Below are 22,821 nucleotides of genomic sequence, written 5' to 3'. Positions count from 1 at the left end.
ACGTCACGTCCACTTAGTACAAAGGCCACTGGGAGTGGACGCGACTGAACACACATGCCATGGGCAGAACCCTGCAGAGCCAGGTCGACCCATCACCAGGAATGGAGGCGAGAACAGACATTCTTAAGTCTGTCCATTCTTAAGTGGACAGACTTAAGAATGTTCCAATCTCTTTGGCATTACTCTGAACACGTGAACGGGAAGCACCTTTGTACTAATGTGATACTGCAGCTTGATATTTATTCACAATAGGGAGCAAGGGGTGGTGGTGTTGGGGAGGGAAGATTCTGGAAAAAAAGAAAAGGAAAAAAGCACTAAGTTACGAGCAAGAAAAATGGGTAGGTTAAGAAGGATGGCATGTAATCTTAGAAGGGGTAATTCAGTGACTAGCGGTCTTTTCGTAACCACGAGGTCTCCAAGCACCTAAGCGGAACGTCGGCACCCCAGGAGAGACAGGTGGCAGTAGGCATGAGTTCCAAGCAGGGGGCTTGGGCGGCCTACAGGAGAAAGGCAAGGACAAGGTTTGGGTGAGATGGCCTGAGGAAAGAGGCTGGCATGGGAACAGGGCCCCGGGCCAGGCTGCGGAGAGTTCTAGCACTTTAACTCTAGTTAAGTGTGGAGAGGAGCCTAGAGAGAGGAGATGCTTCGGGGTGGGCGGGGTCACGTCGACGCAGCTGCCAAGTCCACAAAACGAGGACTGAGATAGACTGGATCCAGCGTCACGAAGGTCCTAGTGGCCCAACAGTTTCGGCCGCCAGGAGCTACAATAGTCTATGCACGAAGGGCTCAGAATAGTCACAACCGGAATGCCAATCACTCTGCACCCAATGCCACCCAGTGTCGCCCCAGGGAGCACCAGTTCCAGATCCTCCAGACCAGGCTCTCCAGGGAGGGGGCGTGCAAAACAGTCCACTAAAATACGAGGAAAACACACCACTACTTTTATTCCTTTTAATAATCTCACCTCCTTTTAATATCTGTGTCTCGATTATTTTACTAACTAGCAGTTAGTAATTAATAAAACCGGTATATCTGCAAGTGTATAGATACGAGTTTCACATATGCTTTCTGTGTGTGTACATACACACACACACACACACACATACACACACACACACACTCTCCTTATATACAAGCGTGCGTGTACCGGGAGAGTATGCTCAAAAGCTTTTTTCTCTCTGCTGCGGGAGTGAGTGCCCCAGATGCCCCACTTCTGAGCCTCAGACACGGGACAAGTCGACACATCAGTGCGCGTGACCCCAAGCTCTTTTGAATTTATGCATTTTGGGGCGTGGGGTTTCCTAACGCGCATCTCGTAGTGGAGGAAGGAGCCTTCCCACCTGGGTACCATGCGCAGGGGACACACTCGTACTTGTCCCAAGGAGAGTGGCCGCCGAAACAACTGCGCAGGGACGGACACGAGGCGGCGGCGAAGCCCGGCTTGCCTCCACGTCAGAACATCACGCACAAACGTTATCCCGAACTGCCGTCTCGGCTCCCCAAGAGCTGTTCAGCTTGTCCTAAAGACACCAAGCGTCCACTACCTCCACTCGCCGCGGACTGGGAACACACGTTGTCCACGCAGCCTTACTCAGGTGGCTCCAATATGCCAAGAGTCCTTCCTCTCGGACGGACCGACCAGGCCCCTCCAGGCACTGCCCAACGACAGTGGCCGAGGCCGGCAGCCAGGTTTACACCTCGCACAGATGCGGAATGGGCTTCGTTACTTACTTGAAATTCATTTTCTTTCTGAGCTTGTTCGGATCCCTCTTTATTACAGGACCTCTATGAATGAGAAAAAGCAAACACTTCCGGTGAGATGGGGAACGGCAAGCAGACACTCACTTCGCAACCACCAGAACAGCCGGGGGTAACGAAACATCACAGATCTTTAATGAGTGTTTCTCGGCCCACTGATGCCATCAGTAGCAGTCTAAAATGCACCACCAGTGTCCAGCACTAGTGCCAACACCCGAGGAATCTCTTCATTTCTTTACAAGAAAAGGGATGTGCTGTTGAGACCAAATAGCTGTGACACGACCTCTCCGGTATACCAGTTCGCAATTTCATTGTTTGAGGAAAGTCAGTAGAGGGCGCTCTTCCAAACAGGTCTTCTAAAGACAACCGGTCAAGCTGAGTCTCACCCGTTCAGCTAGGCGTTTCGTTCAAAGTCAACGCAAACCCAAGGAAGGCTTTCTTCCGGCACGAGCAGGGAGGGTACACATGGACACATGCCGGTGTCAAGGGTGGTCAGCACAGAACTGGGACGGAACTGTGCAGGCAGGCAGCGTGGCACAGTATCTGCATAGACGAGCCCGCCGACCAGCCACTTTCGCAGACTAACCCTGCTCGTTAGGCCTGTCTCTAGCTCAATTTGAATTCTTCTTTCACCAAAAAGCAGGCGATGCAAATTTAATCAAGTCCCTAAACTTATTTCACATATTAACATAGGAAGGGATACTTCTGAAACACTTTCCTCAATGAAATTGCAAAGTACTGGTAACCAGGATTCTAGCAATAGCAATGGCTAGATCATTAACTACCATCTGCAACTCTGGCTCCATCCTTCATGGCACAGATCACAGTTTTTAAAAGCAACCCCCCACCCCATGTGCTTCAGAAACCTTCACACTATCTTTAATCAAGGGATGGGGGGAAAGCGAGTCAGAAACTTAAGTATTATGTCAAAATGTTGCACGCAAATATTGCCTTTAAAAATATGTTGTTATAGTTAAAGTCTGCTTAAGCCAGACACAGAAGGAAGCCCGTAAAGGAAGCTCTTTAAAAAAATTTTAAGGTAAAAGATTCTTGAACATCCCGTGAAAAACATACCTTTCCATTCCACAGCTTTATCAAAAATACCTGTACCAGGGGTGGAAAGTGTGGACAGGAAAAAAAAAAATGCCACGTTAAGCAACACCAGCTACTCTAGCACCATGCAAAACCCTAGTGATTTAAAGCAACCACTTTCATCCATCAGACACATTCCGCAGATGTTTTAATGCTTTTATATAAATAGTACATGTTCTAGCTTACTCGATATAAAAGCAAACAAAATAAATACCCATGTGCATGAAGCTATTGGCAAAAAGACTTGCCCTTATACGTACTCAATATCTTTTACAGTTAAGTACACTTTGTACAAAGTACAGAAAGTACAAACGGGGTATATGTAATATTTTCATTTGTGTAATCTGCATCTCTCTGATGAAAAGGTGTTACAGGTTAAATCCCGTTACAATGAGAACTACAAGAATAAAAATACAACAAGAATACTTTCAGACCTTTGCTGATGGCTGTGATAAATCCGAGGTGGGGGTGAGTGGGTTTCATGAAAGCCTCCCTCCTCCCTTAACTCTAAAAGACTCTCCTGACCACTGTTTACCTTGGAGTCAGACTATCTCCTTTCTCCAGTGGCCGGCAAGTCACTAATGAATTAGGGATGTACCAACCTTCCATTTATTAGTCGCCCCCCAAAGCACCAAGCGAATCCTGGTGCTTACCATACTTTTCGGGTGGCATGGATAACTGCACACACCCGTGCTGTGACGGTCAAGGTGGCCAGCTAAATGTGCACCCTAGGGTGACAGCTGATCAGCTATGGCAAACTTGCACGCATGATCCTGGCAGTGGTATAACTGGCTACAGTGTTAACCAGAATGCTGAAAGGGGCTAAAGTGCCCCCAAAACATTAAATCCTTGTGCTTTTCTCAAAGGAAAGTTAAGCACAAAAAAAGTTCTATAATCTGATACATTATATATCGATACTTTGTAGAGCAAGCTGACAAATAAGAAATCTGGATAACCTACTGAAACTTGTTGTAACGGGATTTGACCTGTAGGAAATTCTAGATGACTATGGTTATGCCTATGCTGTTATTACTCAAACTGTATCTTCTTAGGAAGATACAGTTAAACAGGTTATTGAGCCAACAGAAGTCCCTTTTCCTCGTCTAATGGTGCTCTCAAAGGCAAGTCGCTCCATCCAACGTTAGAACTGGTTTAGTTCCCAAGGCCATTCCTTTTTAACACATTAGCAGCATTAAGAGAAAATAAATTGTTACTCATTTCCCCATCCTGTCGTGTCACCCCCAAATGAATGCATTAATTATACCATAAGAGCACCATCACAAAGGCAAGTGGACTTCTGCCACAGACGACCCCCCGTTCTGTTTCCTCAGTACAGAATGTTCGGGTTCCCTCAATCCTGCAAATAAGGAGTAAGACCAGGAAGTTTCAAACCAAGAAGATATTCATGAAAAGGTGAGCCAAGAAGAGACTCACAACGTCAAAAAGAGGTCAGAGAATGTTTTTGTCCAGAAAGAAAGAAAGTAAAATATATCTCGGAATATGTGGGATTTTACTTCAGAGTTACAAATTTATCTGAAGCAGATATTAAAATATATTGTACAAATATTTAACATGACAATTTTTGGCCAACTCGCACATTAATAAAAATCGGTTTTCATAAGTTATAAAACTAAAAAAAATTTTACATTTATTAGACCTTTGAACACTGGTTATTTAATGTTAAATAATTATTAAGATTTTTTTAATGTGAACATTATTGTGGTCATTTCTTTAAAAAACCATCTTATATAGATTCAGATCGAAATATTCATGGAAGAAATAATACGTCTGGAATTTGCTTCGGAATAACCCCAGAGAATGAATGGGGGTGAAGACGAAAGGAGACTGATCGAGGGTCAAAGACAGATGTGGGGCACTTGGGGTTCATTACGCTGGGGTCCACTTCGGTATGTATCTGAAGTTCCTAATACTAAAGTGTTTAAAATAAACACTGAAATTTAAAGACCTAAGAAGATCAGAATGCATCAAATGTGCTTAAGAAGACACCCAACTCCAATGAATATACTAAAAACCACTGAACTGTATCCTTTAAATGAGTGAATTCGGCATGGTAGACAGATGTACGAAAGAAAACGCAAAAAGACGATACCCAACTATAATTAAAAATGGACCGCCACTGGCTCCCTTCCATCTTCCTCATTCTTCGAACTATTTTGGGCTTGGTTTTCAAGAGACTCTACAAGTATTCATTATAATCCATGTATTCATTAGACCGTGATGTAGGAAATAAAACGAACTAAAGTGGTAGCAATAATAAATGGGCATGTATGGTTTATATTTTGTTTTAAGGTTATAGATTTTAAAAGCTGAAACGGATTCTGATTGGCCAAGAACTTTTAAATTTAAAACCTAAATTCTTAAAAGCCTAAAATCTATTATCTAGGAAATAAGATGAGAAAATTGAGGATTCCCGTTTACTTTACACACTTTCGTACATTAAAACGTGTTTAAAAGTATGTTACTTTTATAGTAACTGTATTTAATGCAAGGGTTCAAATGTTGCTCTTCTGACAAAATCGCACTTAAAGGCTTTTGTACTTTAAAGACCGTGAAAAAAGTAAATGTTTGCATTACAGGACAATAGTTTTCGAAATGTTCTATTTTGTGATTTGAAAAGATGATGAAAATCCACGGGTAGTAAGAAAACTTTATGGGTAAAGATGAGGAAATATCACTTGATTGAATCGTTGTATCTAATTTCAGAATACAAAAACGGTCTGCTTTAAGTTCTCTGACGTTCCACAATCTAACCGATTTCTTTCTTTCAGTGTGTTGAAGCCACTGGACAGACTAAGCTCTCATCATTGGCCAAAAGTTTCCTCTAACGATGAGGGACCTAGTCTTATGACCAAACTACTCTGATACAGCCACAGCATTTGTGAGATGAGAGAGAGCAGCACCTTGGTTTTCCCTAGAGTCTGTGTATGTATGTGTGGCTGTGCGTATGTCAATAAGTTAGTCCAAGTGGCATACAGCGATGCAAATGTCATTGTAATACCCGCAAATTTATCTTCAAAGCATCTTTAAAGATTCAATACTACGTGAGCTGCTCATGGGACAGGTTGGGAAAAGTGATGAATCAGTTACAATGAATGACATGTCATCATGCTATTTAAGAAATCAAATCATTATCAACTACAGTTAATAAGTAGCCATTATGTTAAGCGCAATGGTGGCTACAGAAATAAAATGATACAAATAAGAGTGTTTTATAGAAACATGGAAGACAGTCTCTTCTTCCCACCAGCTTCTTCCCCATCAAAAAGAGAACTAAATGAATTGTCTCTATTAAAGGTTACAGCTGTATCAGAGAGGAGTTGGTTGTGGCTTTTTAAAAATGCTTTTGACGCCAGAAATGAGTGATTAAGAAAGAATAATCCAAATATTAGCTAGACAACTTCTAGGTGACCTAAGATGGTCCAAGAAAATCCCTCTCTCCAGTTATCTGGGATTATCCTCATGAGTTGAGTCCTGCGCCACTCACTTCCAGACTTGGCATTTGCCTGAGAATAAATAACAAGCGTGTCCCACTCCACTGAACGCTCAGTACCTGAGACACTCATTTGGTCCTGGAGTGACAAGGGCTTCTTTACTGTGCAGCCTGCGGCTGTGAGGACTTCTAAGATCCATCTCCGTTTCTGACCACACTCAACTCTCTAGGAGAGAAAAAATTCTCAGTACGGGGATGGCGCTGCGGGCAGCCCTGTCAATGACGGGACTACGCCCCATCTCTCCCGGGAGCGGGGCGGGGAAAGCGTGGGAATCCTGGCTCCACAGAACGACAGCGGTCACGTGGCTCTTTCGATTGCAGTTCTGCAGTACGTTTTCTTCTCTACGTCATCACGGACCCTAACCATCCTTCTTCCAGGTTTCTTTAAAAACATTCTGTAATTATTCTTTTGTGCTTATAGCATTTTCTGAAGGTATTTTACAGAACGCAATGCAATGATTTAAAATATAGTTTATGTGATTATTTGATGCTTCTGAACTCTGCAAACTGGGTGCCTTGATGCACATCAGCAGGAGACCAGCACCCCCACTGACCGGCCGGCAGGAGGGCGTGGGGGTGGAAGCCCTGGGAAGCAAGGCTCCTCCTGACCATCTGGAAGTTTAGGTCTGATCCGGGGGGCGAGGCTCCCGAGGCGTGAACACCCCAAGGGCTGAATGTGAAGTGACACAGCCCCAGGAAGAGTGCCGTGGCTTCTCCAGCCTGCGATGCATCCGCACGGGATCGGTGCCGGCGAACCTCATACAGGCGTCAGGGACCCGGCAAAGATGTGAGAAAGGGTACTAACCGAGAAGGAAGGAAGGAATCTTGTTTCCAGCTCTGACCAAAATATCAACAGAGAGAGAGTTTCCTTAATGCTGAAAGTGGTTTGAAGGAAGAAAAAGGTTAATACTTCAAAGGGATTCTCAAGTTGAGGCCCATAAATTTCCCAAATTAATAAATGTTTGTCATTTTCTACTGAGGAAACAGAAGAAGGGATCTGATTTGCCTTGACCAAAAAGAAAAAACAAAAAAACAAAAAACAAAAAACCCAAAACGTAAAGTGCTATATTAAATACATAACATTCTGACATCTTAATCGCGCCGCACCTCTCTGAGCACGGCATGAACTGTAGCTGGTGCTACTTAACAGAAGCATTACGACTGTCTTTATAAAAAACATTTCTTGAAACCAAGAACTAAAAGAAAGAAATTAAAGCTGTAGAGAATGCTCCGACTTCAGAGGACTCATACTATACCGTGAATCGTGTCTGTCACCTGGAAACCAGAGTGCTCCAGGCACGATCGCATGGACAAGCCTGCAGCAGAGAACACATGCACATACAGCTAAAGTGGTACATTACCCCCAAACGCCCTTCACGCCACCCAACACAGACATTCCTTCCCAAGAGGGGTGGGCTGCGGTCACAGCATCGTTCCAAGTGCGAGAAATCTGTATTGGCTTCATGCTATGAATCTCAAACATTTAAGACCAGCGAGACAAAGACACTATGAATATGTCAAAATCAGACAACGGCAATCTCTGGTTGATTTAGTTATCGAAAGAAGGCACCGAAGCAGGTATGGAAGGCAGGACTACGGACAGTAATTCGGCCATTGTCTTCGGTGAGTACTAACTGAAGAAACGCTAGGTGAGGCCAAATGTCACACGCAATTCTAGAAAAACGTTTCACTTCTGAGAGGGAGGTTTTGACTAAGAAACGGATATAACTACACCGTATTCTAAGTACAAGGGAGATTTTTCAAAGCAGAGTCAACAAAAACGACTTAAACTCGTGATGACCCTAATACAATGAGGAAAAAAGATGGACTCCACAGGATTCGGTTACCAGGGACATGCGCTCTCAGTCTCTTGGGACGAGGCAGGGCTCTCTGTGGAGGGACATCGGTCGCACCGTCTGCACAGTGTGACCTTAGCTCCAGAGAAAAATGCTTGTAAGCAGATAATTTTTCAGTAGCCAATAGTTCAATATTAACTACCTGTGGGCTGCTCCATATTTTATTATAGTTTAATTTTTAATTAAACGGGGATTAAGAGAAAAGAGGGAAGACAAAATTTTGTTATCTGCATTAAAAAAAATACCATGTCCCAAATTTTAATCTTTTAAATCACTAACACATATCTGCGTTGTGCCTTGGTGCCTTTCGTTTTATTATGGTTAGTACTCAAACAAGCACTAATATTAGCCTTCTATTACTCAGAAAACAAAACAAAAACATTTTCCCAGACAACACTGGAGAGATCTTTGATGTGTATTATAAACATCCATGCCTGTGAGACCGTTCAAAACGGTGAGGCCAAATCTCTCCATTCATGCACAGAAGGGACTGGCTCGACACAGAGTCACTGTTCCGACAGAGGAAGGGACAAAGCAATCCTCTGAGACTCCGCCAACTGGCACAGGTTACATTGAATGAACAATACGTACTGACATTTGTGTCTTCCACAATTCATGATAAATAAGCAAACTGGTTATTTGTAATCAGCCAAACTTGCTTCTGTGAAAAGGCTGCTACTGGACGTTGCAGAGCTCATGTTCCTTCCCAGTATCAGAAAGGAAAAAAATCAAGTTACATTTACAGCTAATTTTATCGTGTCAAGCTCTCTTCTAGCAATGACATCTCAACACAATGGCAAAAGCTAAAGGACTGCCCCGTCTCACGACTCCTCCCGAACCATCCTACTTCAGTTAGGGGTGGTTTTATAGCCTAATTTGCTTTTCATCATCTACTCAGCAAATGAAAATAACCTAACAGTCATTAAAATGAAAGCTATTCTCCGAAATGGACACTGTTTGGAGATCAGACCAGTATTTTTAGTTTAATAATTTCCTACAAAGAATATTATATAGCTGTTTTTCGAAGCTGTATGTCGTGTCTTGTTTACATTCTCGAAAGAACCCATTCTTCCCTTGTCCCACAGAGGACTTTGCATTAGCCCCCTAAAATTAGCACAAATCCTACACGAGACCTCCAGGATACAGTTAGGAAGTCTGCTTTTGGCTCCTCTTATATAGAAATAAGGGCTGTTTGTGGGACAGAAACTGTGAGCCTTAGTTCAGCTGGGAGGTTGGACCTTGGCTTTCTGCTACTAACCCTTCGTGAACTGCACCAAAGAGAAGTCATTCATTGCCACTATGGAAATAAAGGAAGTCAGACACCTCGCAACACCAAGATGAAGGAAATAAGAACGCTGAGAAACAGCTAATTATTTTAAGTCGAGTCACTTGTAAATGACTGTAAATGTAAATCGAAGAAATATTTTTACTTAGTATTTAAATTTCACAGAGGTAAAAATTCAAAAGCTTATAACAATAGGAGAAAAAGAAGGGACATACTAAATTGAACTGGTTTATCATATAATTAAGCAAAACAGCAAAATATTGTGAGAAGATACATAAGTCTATTATGTGCAGTCATCAATTAACATTTTCAAGGAAGCTTAATTTTAAGCCATCTTAAAGATGCTACAACTGCATGTATGTGCCCAATTTAAGGGATACAGTTATTTGTATAAGTGCACATACATGCATAGAGACGTCTGTGTGCTTTCATCTAAGGTTAAGTAAAAAAAAAAACAAAAAAAAAACCCATAACATTTCAGTTGTACTACATTTAATTCTGCCTTTAATTCATCCATTTACGAAAGTATCGTGATTTATTATTTGGGCTCCATATCTGCTCAGCCACATCTCCTAATGCGAATCCTGACAAGTTGCTACTATCGATCCTGGAAACATTTTTGTTGTTATGGGAACCAAAGCGTCACTGTGGACTATAAATATCCCTCCTTCCACTATAGGCCAGAATTGGGGTCGATAAGCTAGCAATATGACTGCACTCACGCCCTACAAAAAAATAAATATCGGAAAAATTTTAACTGAGTTGAAAATATTTGAAAAAGAATGTACAGTAAACCCCTGGCACGCGCTGTGAAAACTCGACTTCTCCAGCACGTGGCAGCCGCTGCCCGGCTCGCGTCTCGCTGGCCCCTTAGTCTGCCTCTCCGTTCCTTCTCTCTGATTGCGATCGTTTTTTAGAGTCCCTGAATTTTTCTCTCTTCACGTCCTCAAAAGTATTCACAATGACCAACAGTCTATAATGGTCATTAATGTCTAAAATTCTAACTGGCAACAAGTGCCGCTGATAAACTCTGAAGAACCTGGGGACCAAAAATATTTAAATTTGAGGCTGTAGGTGTCACAGTTTTACTAAGTTAGAACTTAAGTTAAAAAAAAAAAAAAAAAGAGTGTACTTGAACTAAACTCAACCAAGTAAATTATACTGGAAATAGAGATTCCCACCTATGAAGCAAAGGACCAGTTTTTTTCCAACAAAATTGAGTTTATTGTCTAGTAAGTCAACTGTGAGACTGTCGACATTTGCTTATGACCGTCCTGTAAGCTACTTCCCTTCCCACCCAACACGCCTTCAGGCTCGGTTTCCTGCTGTCAGCAGGGGATGTCCCTTCAGGAATGGAAACTGAACTCGCTCAATAAAAATATAATCAGGAAGCTAAATGCAGAGGGTCCCCCCTACGAATTAGATTATATGTAAAACAGACTCTGTTCGATTACTCTGATAAGAGTTAATTCCATTTTAAGTGGCTTCGATTATTCTGCTATTTGTTTTTCTAAGTTACCCAACAGTTTTTTTTTCTCCCCTTAAAAACGAACAGGGACACAGAATTCTGTTAAAATAAATTCTATCTGCAGACATTTCTGTTGCGCCTAAGTACTTTAAGGCAGTAATCCTAGACTGCTAAAAATTTCTAAAAGGACAAAATATTAACTACTGAGAGTGAATCTTTATTAGGGAGAAAGTAACTGCTAAGTCACAGGATGTGTGTTGTCACTGGCTCTTACTAAGTTACTGATCCGGGAACGCAGCACAGTCTAGAGCTGGGCTGTCCAATGCAGTTGCTACTAGCTACATGTGACTACTTCACTTAAATTAATTAAAAGTAAGTAAAATTTAAAATTTAATTCCTTGGCTACACTTGCTACAGCTTAGGCCCTCAATAGCCACACGTGGCTAGTGACCGGCATCCTGGACAGCAGAGATCTAGAGCATTTCTGTCACCTCTGTGACTGTACTGCTGCTCTAAACTGGCACAGGGCCTGCAGCCTAGTGTGGTCTAGCACCCGAAGGAGCGCACAGTGCGCGTTTCAAACGCTTCTAAGTTATAAATAGAAATTGAAAGCCTCATAAACCAGCTTTAAACAACAGTCTTCTATCACATGCAATTCCCACAGCTGGTTATTAAAGTATTTTAAAAGGATTACTTAAATGAAAGCACACAAAACAAATGAGCAGAAATGGGACTTGTTATAGAATGTAAAAGTACTCAAAGAATAAATGGCTAAAGACAGATTTCGTTAAAAGTGCCAAAAGGACATTAATTGGGTATTTCGAAAACTGTGCTTTGAAACTGCAACTTGATTAAATAAAGAAACCACACTGCATAGTAAACACAAGAACTTTTAAGCTTGTGTACTATCAGTAAGGGTCAAGATCAGCTGTATGTCAGCTGTTATGTACCTAGTTGCAGATGGCCTCAGAATTTCTCAGCAAAGGCATACGACTTCAACATGCTAACTGTTCCCAGCTCTCTCAGATCCTAGCCACTTTCACAGCCTGACAGGGTCAAGGGAAAGTTATCCAGTGAAAAAGTTCAGTCACAGTATGACAACTTTTTAAATGAATTAACATCTACAGTGCTGATTTTAACTTTTAATATTTCTAAACATAATCGAATGATCATAAACATGGACATGCGCTTTTTAGATTGAGCTGAGACTAGTGTTTAAAAAAATTAAATCAGAAAACTATTCTCCATTTCATGAAGATAAAAATGGGCCCTTCTAAAGTTTTAAGTAAATACCAAAATTCTACCATAGGAATATACCACCAAACATTTGTATGTGTGGTCAGTAAAATGGTAAATTTATGTTATAAATAAAAAAAAATCCAGACAGTTGTGATACCCTATAATTGGTTAAGACAATCCAACGAATAACGTACTTGAATCGAAAATGAGATTCAATTAATTACTGAATATGAAAATTTAGAAAGATGACAAAATCAAAGGGAAGAAATTGAATTAATTCAATTTCTCTGAAATCATACTTTGTCCACTGGGCCTATCCTGTAAAACCTTTTTGATTACACTATAAAAACAATACCTTCTCCACATTAGAATTTTACAACCTAAGTCTGGGCTGAAAAATCTCAATATTATGGAAAACTGAAGCATCATCAAGCACTATTAAAGATTTAACCCACAGGACACTTTCTCTGGATATACGGCTGCGAATGTTTATACTAGTTTCCTCATTAATAATGGGTAAAAACACAAATTCGTTTAGAAACAAAAAGCCAAGTTGTGCAGCCCAATTAAAATAAAAACAATATTTTTAAGTAGCTTTAATAACATCACTAAAGTACTGGTAACAGGTCCCTCCCGTCCCCAAGCAGCCGAGGAACTCACCATCTTTAAAATGGCGCCATACAGCCGCAGGAGCACTTTCCGAGGCTCGTCACCAATGGTGGCCAGAGTGTCGGGTAAAGAGCACTGGAACAGCATGTTACTGAGGCCACCTCTGTGGGAAATAAGAGAACACAAGCATCTGTATTTTGCAAGCAAGCTCAGTCACTCCTCTGGGACAGCCGCAGGGGGATGAGGAGTCAGGATCCTGCGAGAACTGTTCTTCCTAAGTGTTCGCTCTCTCGAGATGCTTGCGACGCAAACGACTAACTCCACGGTTTTCAGATCACTTTCCTGAGTCACATTAAAAACTGGCAAAGCCCCAATCTGGTCTTCTGGATTAGCACTGGGGGAGCTGATTTTTTTCCTAATTGCATGGGAAATTTTTTTCCTAATTGCACACGGCACTGGCCTCTAAGGAGTGACAAGGGGGCCGAGGAGAGCTCTCTCCAGCACTGGAATGGGGGAGTCCCAGATGCGGTCCTTCAACCCCACCTTCTCCTATGGTTCCAAATGTCCGCTACCCCACAATCCCATAACCACCAGGTTAGAGCCTTGGGGCAACACTTAAATACCTCCTCCAGGACGTCCCACCTGAAGTGTAGTCCCGAGACCTACTCCTTCCACGACCACGTTAGTAAAAATTTCTCAGTCGATTTTGACTGACAGCCTTTTCAAAAAACCTGCAATGTTAACCGGTTCTTGGAGCCTTCAGAGGAAATGGGAGACCTCAAAGCCTCAAACCTTCCATTTTGACTACCAAAGACGAGAAACAAATTCCAGGGGGTCTTTCAAACAGGAAGTAACAGCCTTGGGGACAAATCACCTGCATGGGTTGGAAATGACTGAATACAGAGGAAGGGGAGTTAAGGTAGGGATTGGCGTTAAATGGAGGAATACAAAATTCTGTACAATCGGGACGTCACTCACCTGTAGTGACCTAAGTCCCTAAATCCTATCTAGTCGATGAAACTTGAGAAATAATACACAAGCAAAGCACTCTAGGAAGCTAGGGTAACACAAAACTGAGGTATGCTCTGGTCCCTGCCCTTGAGAAACTTCTGCTCTGATGAGGAAAGCAGACATAAAAAATGTAAGGTAGGGTGCAAAATCCCGGACAGTGCCTGCGCCCACACGCTTCAGCCAGTCTTGGGTCCATATCTGCTTTTCAGATGCATTAATAGCACATGGCAGTATATGCTCAACTTTTGGAGAAAAGTTACCAGCAAATCGGACCACGGCTTTCTAGAATGACACGCCCCAGTCACAGGAGCCACGAGCCTCTTGCCCTGTTCCGTCCAAGAACAGCCCAGTCTAGTCAAGCTACGCTCCCAAAGCGAGGCTAAAATACAAAGTTAATTTACATCATGTGTCAAATTATACAAGGACCGTAAATATTCACTGACAGGCACTGACAAAAAATACAAAGCAGGAGAAAGTTTAATTTGTGGGGAGGAAAGATAAGAGGGGGCGGTTTTTATCTGGAGGTTGTTAGTGTCGCTGTGTTAACGTCAGCCACCAGCTCTGACAGCCTCGCTTCCCAGGCAGCCAGGCGGTCTCCTGCCAGGTTTATTCAAGGGGCGAAGCGCCGGCATCGAGAACGACGCTCACCAGCTGCCTTCGCCCACGTGAGCAAGCGCCGGCGAATAAAATGGAAAAGGCCGTGTTTGTGTGACTTCTGGGAAATCAACTTAAGACACGCTCGTGCACGTCACCCCTCTTCTCTGTCCTCCATCCTGCCGTCTGGAAATGAGGCAATGGTGTCGTTTGCTAAGCTACTGTCTCCGAGCTCCAAACCCACAGTTGTTTTCTGTTGCGGTGCCAGGGTCCCCCGGTTACGTCTCTCTCTGCCCGGCTGCTCCTGACTCGGGTGGGTCCTGCCGGTGGGCACTGGAGGGGTCGGGAAGGCACAGGTGGGGGCAGATGGGCTTGCTCGCTGCTCCTCTTCATGCTGCCGTAGCAACGTGTCAGCCCAGCGGGGCAGCTGCTACAGTCTCCACTTCTCCTGGCGAGCCCAGAGCCAGCCTCAGGGCACCCACGGGGACACCCCTCAAGTTCTCAGATGTCGGCAACAGCCAAGCAATGCCCTTTCCACAGAGGCTGGGTCCCAGTCCTGCAGGGCCCTCCTCGGAGTGTCTAGGTTCCGATCACCCGACGGCTTCCCTTTGTGCCCCGGCCCCAGGCATGGGGCTGCTTCCTGCAGTTGTCATTTTAATCACTTCTGTGTTCCCCAACCCCTGTCCCTCCAATCCCCAATATAGAAGTACCTAGCGCTGTGCCTTCTCTCGCCAGGGTCCTGACTGGCACACATGGCCAGAGCTTTAGAAGCGTCTTAGATCATAGGAGTAAGGGCCGCACCCTCGGCACCGCAGAGGTCAGCTGAAAGCCTGCGCCCCGTCAGGCCCACAGAGCTGCCGTACTGGCCTGACCTGGCCTGGTGACTTCTGGACCACTGACGCAGAGGAAATGCACTTCTGTGTTATCTGAGCAGCTGTAACTCTGGAGTTTTCTGTTGTAAGCAGCTACACCTAGTGCTGACACAGCTACACTTAGCTGTGTTCTCTCAACCTGCAAACTTCTCCTCTACCTAAGCACTACCTACTGCTCAGAGTCCAACCCCCACGAGACGCTTTTGCCGTCTCCCTGACCCTCTCTGAAGGCCAAGGTAACGTCCAACTTCAGTTCTCAGGGCCCAACGGTCCCAGATCCACACTCGTGGATGCTCAATAAAGATTATCCGAAAATGACAATAACCAGCAGCAATCCTGTCGCACTGAGTCTCCCTTGTCCAGACTCCTCCCGGCGATGTCTATATTCTCTAACAGGCCTGGCGGGTTAGTCTTGGTGCCCTAATTAGACTCTGAGCCCCCTGAGGGGCGGTCCCATCTTCCTGGGGAAGGCATCGTGCTAAGAGAAAGGCCACAGGCCTCAGAACCAGGGAGCCAGGGATTCCAATCCCAGTCCTGCCACGCAGTAGCTGTGTAATCTTCGGCACATTGTGAAACTTCTCTGACCCTCAAATGCACTCCTCCATAAAGGGCCGGACTTCATCGGTCACCGTCAGTGCTCAGAGCCACGAAGCCCCTGTACTCAGTGTTAGACAAGGACTAACTCCCCTCGCCCTCCCACAGACCCACAGGTGGATGCTGGCATTGCCTCCAAACTGAGGCGCTTGGCAAGGAAGAAAGCGTCTGGGCCAGGATTCACGTGCAGGCGTATGGCTCCACGGTCCTCGCTTTTCACTTAGACGCCATGGGACACAGAGACCGCAGGAGAGCACCACGTGCCACGCTCGACACGTAGCAGGTGCTGTGGGCACCGCACACTGGAGCACGAGAGCCTTACGTCAGGACTAGTACAAACTTGCAAACGACAAACATCTTTGTTTCCTATGGCTGCTGTAACACGACGAACTTATGGCTTAAAACAACACACATTTGCTGTCTTAGACTTCTGAAGTTCACGTGCCTGAAAACGAGTCTTAAATGTGGCTAAAATCAATGTGTCGGCAGGCAACACATCAAAGGATATACCACGTTCCAGGAAACACACATAGAAAACCAAAACCAGACTCTGATGGAGCACGTGGATTTCAAAGGACGGGGGAATGAGTTAGTGTTTAACAGGCGCAGAGGTTCAGTTTGGGAAGATGGGAATATTCTTGATGGTGTTGATGGTGGCGAAACATGAGTATACTTAATGCCACTGAACTGTATACTTACGAATGGTTAAAATGTAAGTTTTATGTTGTGTATATTTCCCCAGAATTAAGGAAAAATGAATGATAAATTGACACATGCCATCACACAGATGATCCTTAAAAACATTACACTAAGTGAAAGAAGCCAGTCACAAAGGACCACATATCATACGATTCCATTCATAGGAAATGCCCAGAACAAGGAGTGTACAGAGACAGAAATCAGGTGAGTGCCTAGGGCGAGGGCAGTTAGGAGGCTAACGGGGCCAAGGTTTCCTTTTGGGATGATGAAAATGTTCTCAGGCTGTGGCGATGGTTGCCCACCCCTGTGGGTATACTAAAAACCACTGAATCATACACTGTGAGAGAGTAAATTGTGGTAGGTGAACTATGTCTCAATAAAGCTATTTAAAAAAAAGAAAATGACTTTCCTATATAAGGATTTTTTCTTAATTAAAAAACCTGAATGCGTTTCCATGGAAAAATGCTTCCCAAATGTACGCCAAAGTCATACTTAAGAAGTTTTTCAACAGCTTAAAGAGAAAGCGATCACAAATACGTGGGAACCCCCACAGTGTAAGGGCCTGTTCTCCCCGCTGTCTCCCCAGTTCAGGAGGAACGGAAAGACACGGAATCCCAGGGTCCCGGTTGTCCCAATGCGAGCTGCGAAGCAGATGGCAGGTGTGGAGACGGGATCCAAGGAGCCTTGACCTTTCTTCTCGACTAGAGCGCCTGTGTGTTTGCTTATCGGAGTGGCCCTGCCATGTCCAGTCACAGCCAACAAGGGCTTCTGGCTCCCAAGCAACAGGACGGGCATTAGTTAAAAAGCCCTAGTTCTCCTTCCTGTCACATACTCTTGAAAGCTCAGTCAGCAGGAGAGCAAACAGATGAACCACTGTTCTACGTTGTGTAATGCCATTCAGGGTTCGCCGGTACTCCGAGAGGACGCCGCCAAGCTTGGCCAGAAACAGGCCCACGGCCTGCAAATCCTTCATCTCTTGCGTTATCTGTTGCCCAAGAGGCTTTAGCGGGAGGAAGTAAACCATCGATTATTTTAGTGACAATCAAAATAAATGAAGGTCACCGACATGGATGACCTAAACTGTGAGAAACCACCTGGAAAAAAAGCCAGTTACCAGTGAGCCAAACAATACAAACAGGAACAAGAAACTATGTCGGGAAGCTATGCCAGAGAAATGATAGCAAAAATCCAAGAGCCCAATTTACAGTGTAATTTGTAAGGAATATCGTCCCAAGTAAAACCCCAGGAACTGTCAATAAAGTTTGAAACTACAAACTTCATCATCTGGCAGAACAGATATATAATAAACATGCATGCCATAATTAAATTTAGGAGACATGAGATACTCTCATAAGCAAAATACCAAATAAAACGAAAATAACAAGTTCGTTTTACATTCAACACAGGGCAGCAGCCCACGGCAGGCGGGACACGGTGCGGAGTCTAACGCGTGCCCTCCTGCCCTGGCTGAGTGTGCGTCCCTAACCCCACACAGCTTCTTTAATAGATCGTTGACCAGCTATGAAAATAGTCATTTCAATTTCTCGATATACGGCTAATCAAGAATTAACTTACACCTAGGAATAACTGGGGGGGAGAAAAAAAAAAACCCTGATTCATGAAATGATGGCAACACAGAGAATATAAAGGAGATCTGAAAACACATGCAAAATCACAACAAAGAAAAACTTCAAACTGAAGAACCAGACACTAACTGGTTTACGCGCTAAAGAAAATGAGAAACACAGCACAGTCCCTCGGTGGCACAGTGCTGCTTTGGCCATAGTCAAGGTCAATCTATACACCGCAAGTAACAAGATACTTAGGTGACCTACCTGGGCATGTTTTTAAAAACTCAACTAGGTTTTATCAGTTTTACTGAAGCAACTAAAGCAGGCTGGCTAAATTCTAACACGTATTAATTTGTTTGATTTTTGGATTTTAGAATCCATGTTCCAAAAAATCGTGTCACGTGGATCTAAAAGACGCCCATAATAAAAACGATCATTAGTTACCCAAATTCTATCATTCAAACATAACCACCACTTTGAACACTGTGGTATATTTTTTTTCCTGTCATTTTCCTAAGCTCCTTTTTCCTACTTTTTTCCTTTTTATCAAAACTGGGATCAAATGAATATGTTGCTCTGTAATGTTCCTTTTCCACTTAGCGTATGAGCATTTTCCGTCAATTGAACGTTAAAAACATGATTTTTAATCACACACAAAATTTCATCTTAACAACAGAGCATAATTTAATTTAACCAACTGTCTACTGCTGGAGATACTGTTTCTCTACTATTTGTGTACCTGTATGTCAATCTTTACGCACAATCTGATGAGATCCTTTAGTTAAAGTTGGGCCTTCTGGGTCAAAGGGCAGGGGAAAGTAGTAAAACGCCACAACCATGACAGGCATTAATTTCCTGCTCAAATATTGTCCATACAGCCTACAGAATCCTAAGCATCCTTATTCACAATCCATACACGGTCAAAGGGCAAAGACAGCTCTCGGTCAAACGCGGTCCCTGAAAAGGCCAGACACACCTGAGGGTCCCTTAGCTTTCTTTACGTGACCCTGCTCTCAAGCCATATGAACATCACTCGGCCCTGGGACAGAACACATGTTTCTGAGTAAGTTTCTAACCCAGTGGAGCATCTGACGAGATTTGAGGGTAGCTATGTCACCTTTATTACCTACCTAAAGCCCACAGCCACTTGGAAGTCCTACCAGAGGTCATATTCTTAGGCTGCTTAACATACCTCACAAACAATGGGTCCTGTTGTAGAGAACTGCTTAGCACAAAAATAGAGACAGGTGAATGTAATCTATAGCCAAAATCCAAGTGCATATCTGAGTGAATATCTGAAATAACCATCACACTGTGTTAGAACTGAGTTGGAAGAAGAGACTCCGAGATCAGACGGGAGTTACCACATAGTCACACTTTAACTTCCACATAGTCACACTTTAACTTTAGCTACTCGCCCTCTGTGGGCCCCTAGGCTGGCTGTCCCAACTTACTGAGATGAGTGTGATCAATACAGTATCTGGCAACAGTAGGCACTCAATAGACGGGATCTTTTATTATAGTGATTAACTTAAGAAAGCAGTTCTAGTATTTAAACTGTCCTGAAAAGATCAAAATGATATTAAATTAAAACATAGCACTATGTAGCTATTTAAGAGAATAAGGCAGTCAACAAATACCAACATAAAACAATCGCTAAGTTTTAGTATCGTTTTTAGTGCAAAAAAAGTGGTCAATTGTAAGTATGAGGGAGGGAGGGGAAGCTACATATCCTTGGGCCCTTGCCCAGTGCCTGGCACAGAGTGGTTCTCACTATTTGTTGAAGGAATGAATATACCCATATATACTAATACATGCATAGCATCTCTCTGGAAAACATGTAAGAACATAGAAACAGCGCCTGCCTCCAGGAAGGGGTACTGGGTGGTCAGAGGTGGAAGAATGATTTATTTTATAGCACATTCTTTGGTAACGTTTGAATTTTTAAACCAGTTTGCAGATTACCTATTCAAATATTTTTTTTTAAAACAAAATGGACAAAACTTGCTTCCAAGGCATAACAGGGAATGGTTCTTATTCTTAAATTATTCTTGAAATAATCTTGCATTTTCTTATTTTTACTTTCTCTTAAAAGAATGAAAAATTTCAGTAAATTGGCCTCCAGTTAATTGAAACGCAACTGCAAATTTCCTTCCTCTAGTCGCGTAACAGATCGTGTTCTGGGTACTTTCCGGGACTTTTATGCCTAGGCCTCCTTCCTCAGCCCTGAATTTCTTGACCTAGCCCTTTAAAAAGTCAAAATATTTTTCACTCATACCAGTTTATAATAATAGCAAATTTGGTCCTTGGTGATTTTTCCATCCTTCAACTTCGGAGAAAGTTCTAGATTTAGCCGACTTGATTTTTCACTCCCCCCACTCGTCTCTCTCCATATGTCAGCCCCATTTTTCCAGGGCCTGCGGCACCATCCTTTCCAACAGAAGTCATCTATCTTAGTAAAGCATCTGGGGGAAATCTCATGTTACCTACACCCAGGGCAAACCCACAAAACCCCCGAATTAGGCAAGGTTCAAAATGAATCAAGTTCCTCTTAATTTGCTACTAGGTCACTACCAAACAGGTTACTCTAGGTTACTGAGAATAAAGTACTACTAACTTCCAGACTTAATAGCAGTCTGGAGATTTTTCAAGGGGGAAGAAGGAAAACAGACATTTTCCCACTGTGAGGAGATGAAGAAATACCCTTGATTTCAAAGGCCCATCGACTCACCAGAGGCGCAACTGCACTTCCCCTGGGAAGCCAGAGATGGCGGTAGAGCTCCCCACTGAAACACAGATGACAAACCCAACTGCCTCCTGAGGCGGCGAAGAGAGGTGGCTGCAGCCACAGGGGCTGTAAAAACTAGCCTGCCACCTCTCCTCTTTCCAGTCCTTCAGGACAGGACACCACAGCACGGCCCTGAAACTCAGCACTCCCTCTGCAGCCATAATGCCACTGGGACCAGATGCCATCCTAGTGCCGCAGCACACGCAGAGGAAACAAAGCCCACTTCCAAATCCTCCAGACTACTCGCCCACCTTAACCACTTAACCACTACACTGATGACCAACATCCGGGGCGACCAGGAAAACTCTGCAACTCTGGTTGCTCTGAAAAGTTCACATAGATTATAAATATAATCCATGTGCAGAAAGAAGTCAAATCTCAGTTGAAGATGTCATCAAAACCTTCTCGGCCGCAAGAAAAAGTGGAATGATTAGTCTAGCAGATGTGATTTATTCCGGCTGTATCATGTGATCCACTTTACCGATCAGCATCAGGAAGCTGGCATACACGCGCAGGTCCTAGACACTTGTGAGTGTCACATCCGAGGCTTCAGGTACTCAGTGATAAGAAGTAGTTGGAAATTTTGCTGAAGAAGAAATTTTAACTATAAGTTACAAGACGAATGCATAGGAGAGACCCTCTGAGCTAGTTTATGTGTTTTCATCGAAGAGGGCTTTGACGTTTCCAACTATCCCACGGAAAATTTCTAAAGTTTTGGAGTAAAATCACTTTACTAGGTAGTTGTTTACTGTATAATACAATTTTAATTTTATCAACATGTATTTAAATAGCTTTCCAAATGGCTTGCACCCTTCATTTGTAGACTTAGCAGGTCTTAAAGAGGTTACTTAATTTGTCTTATTCTATAGCATTTTAAGGAAGTGAAATCCATGCTATAGTGATACAACTTAGTGGAGAGTCCAAGGTCTGGACATTTCTAAAGTCAAACATTTATTTTTTACCAATTTTTAAATTGTGGTAAAATACACATGCAATTTACCACCGTAACCATTTAAGTGTATAGTTCGGCAGCGTTAATCACATTCACATTGCTGTGGAACTATCGCCACCCTCCATCTCCATAACTCTTTATCTTGCAAAACTGAAATTCTGTCCCCATTAAACACTAACTCTCCATCCTCCCTTCCCCCAGCCCTTGGCAACCACCAGTCTACTATGTCTCTATGAATCTGACAACTCTAGGGACCTTACAAAAGTCAATACAATATTTAACCTTTTGTGACTGACTTGTTTCACTTAGTATAATGTCCTCAAGGTTTATCCATATTGTAGTATGTGTCAGAATCTTCTGTTTTAAGGCTGAATAATATTCCAATTGCATGTAAATGCCACATTTTCTTACTCGTTCATCCATCAAAAACATCTATACATATTTTTAATCGGTTGGGAAAGAATTCCTACCTAGCTGAGTCAGCTCAATGCTCAGGCAATGACACATCCAAGACACTCCCTGTTCCAGAGAAACCTTTAATACAAAGATTTTTTCATCTGCTAAATAAAGATGAGAAGTTACGTGGTCTGCACATAACCAACTACATTTTGCTGAAAGGCAGAAAAGCCACTGAAAGCTCTAGAAAATGTCCACAAATAACACAGCATCAAGTCCAGCACACACAGGATTAACTCTCCCTAAGGCTTAGGGCCTGGACTCAAGAGTTTCAAGAGCATAATACAAAAGTCAAAATGGAAAAAAAAAAAAAGTCAAAATGAGTAGAGGGGAGAAAAAACAAAACTCACAACATAACCAGTATCTCAGCAGAAAAATAATCCTTAAGTCCAAAGGACTGGATATAGAGTCAAGAGAAGACAGCATAATTCCAAAACAGCTACTGAATTTAGAGCACTTGAAACAA

General features: G+C 43.2%; 1 protein-coding gene across 3 annotated transcripts in view; it reads right to left on the bottom strand.

Annotated features, from left to right (window-relative positions):
- The window catches only part of CHKA (choline kinase alpha), a 43,791-nt gene that overhangs the window by 16,194 nt on the left and 4,776 nt on the right, over window positions 1–22,821 (bottom strand). Inside the window, exons 2-4 of one of the 3 annotated variants that reach the window (XM_039840664.1) lie at window positions 12,870–12,981; window positions 2,833–2,862; window positions 1,732–1,785 (exon numbers count right to left, since the gene is read on the bottom strand). In XM_039840664.1, the coding sequence (XP_039696598.1) occupies window positions 1,732–1,785; window positions 2,833–2,862; window positions 12,870–12,981 (196 nt within the window). The remainder of the gene's footprint in view (window positions 1–1,731; window positions 1,786–2,832; window positions 2,863–12,869; window positions 12,982–22,821) is intronic. The other 2 variants (XM_039840660.1, XM_039840663.1) reach the window with 2 other exon arrangements.

This window comes from Pteropus medius, unplaced genomic scaffold (assembly GCF_902729225.1).
Source record: "Pteropus medius unplaced genomic scaffold, Ma_sr-lr_union100, whole genome shotgun sequence".
NCBI lineage: Eukaryota > Metazoa > Chordata > Mammalia > Chiroptera > Pteropodidae > Pteropus > Pteropus medius.
Note: the sequence above shows the minus strand (reverse complement) of the source record. Positions and strands in the feature narration are given on the sequence as shown.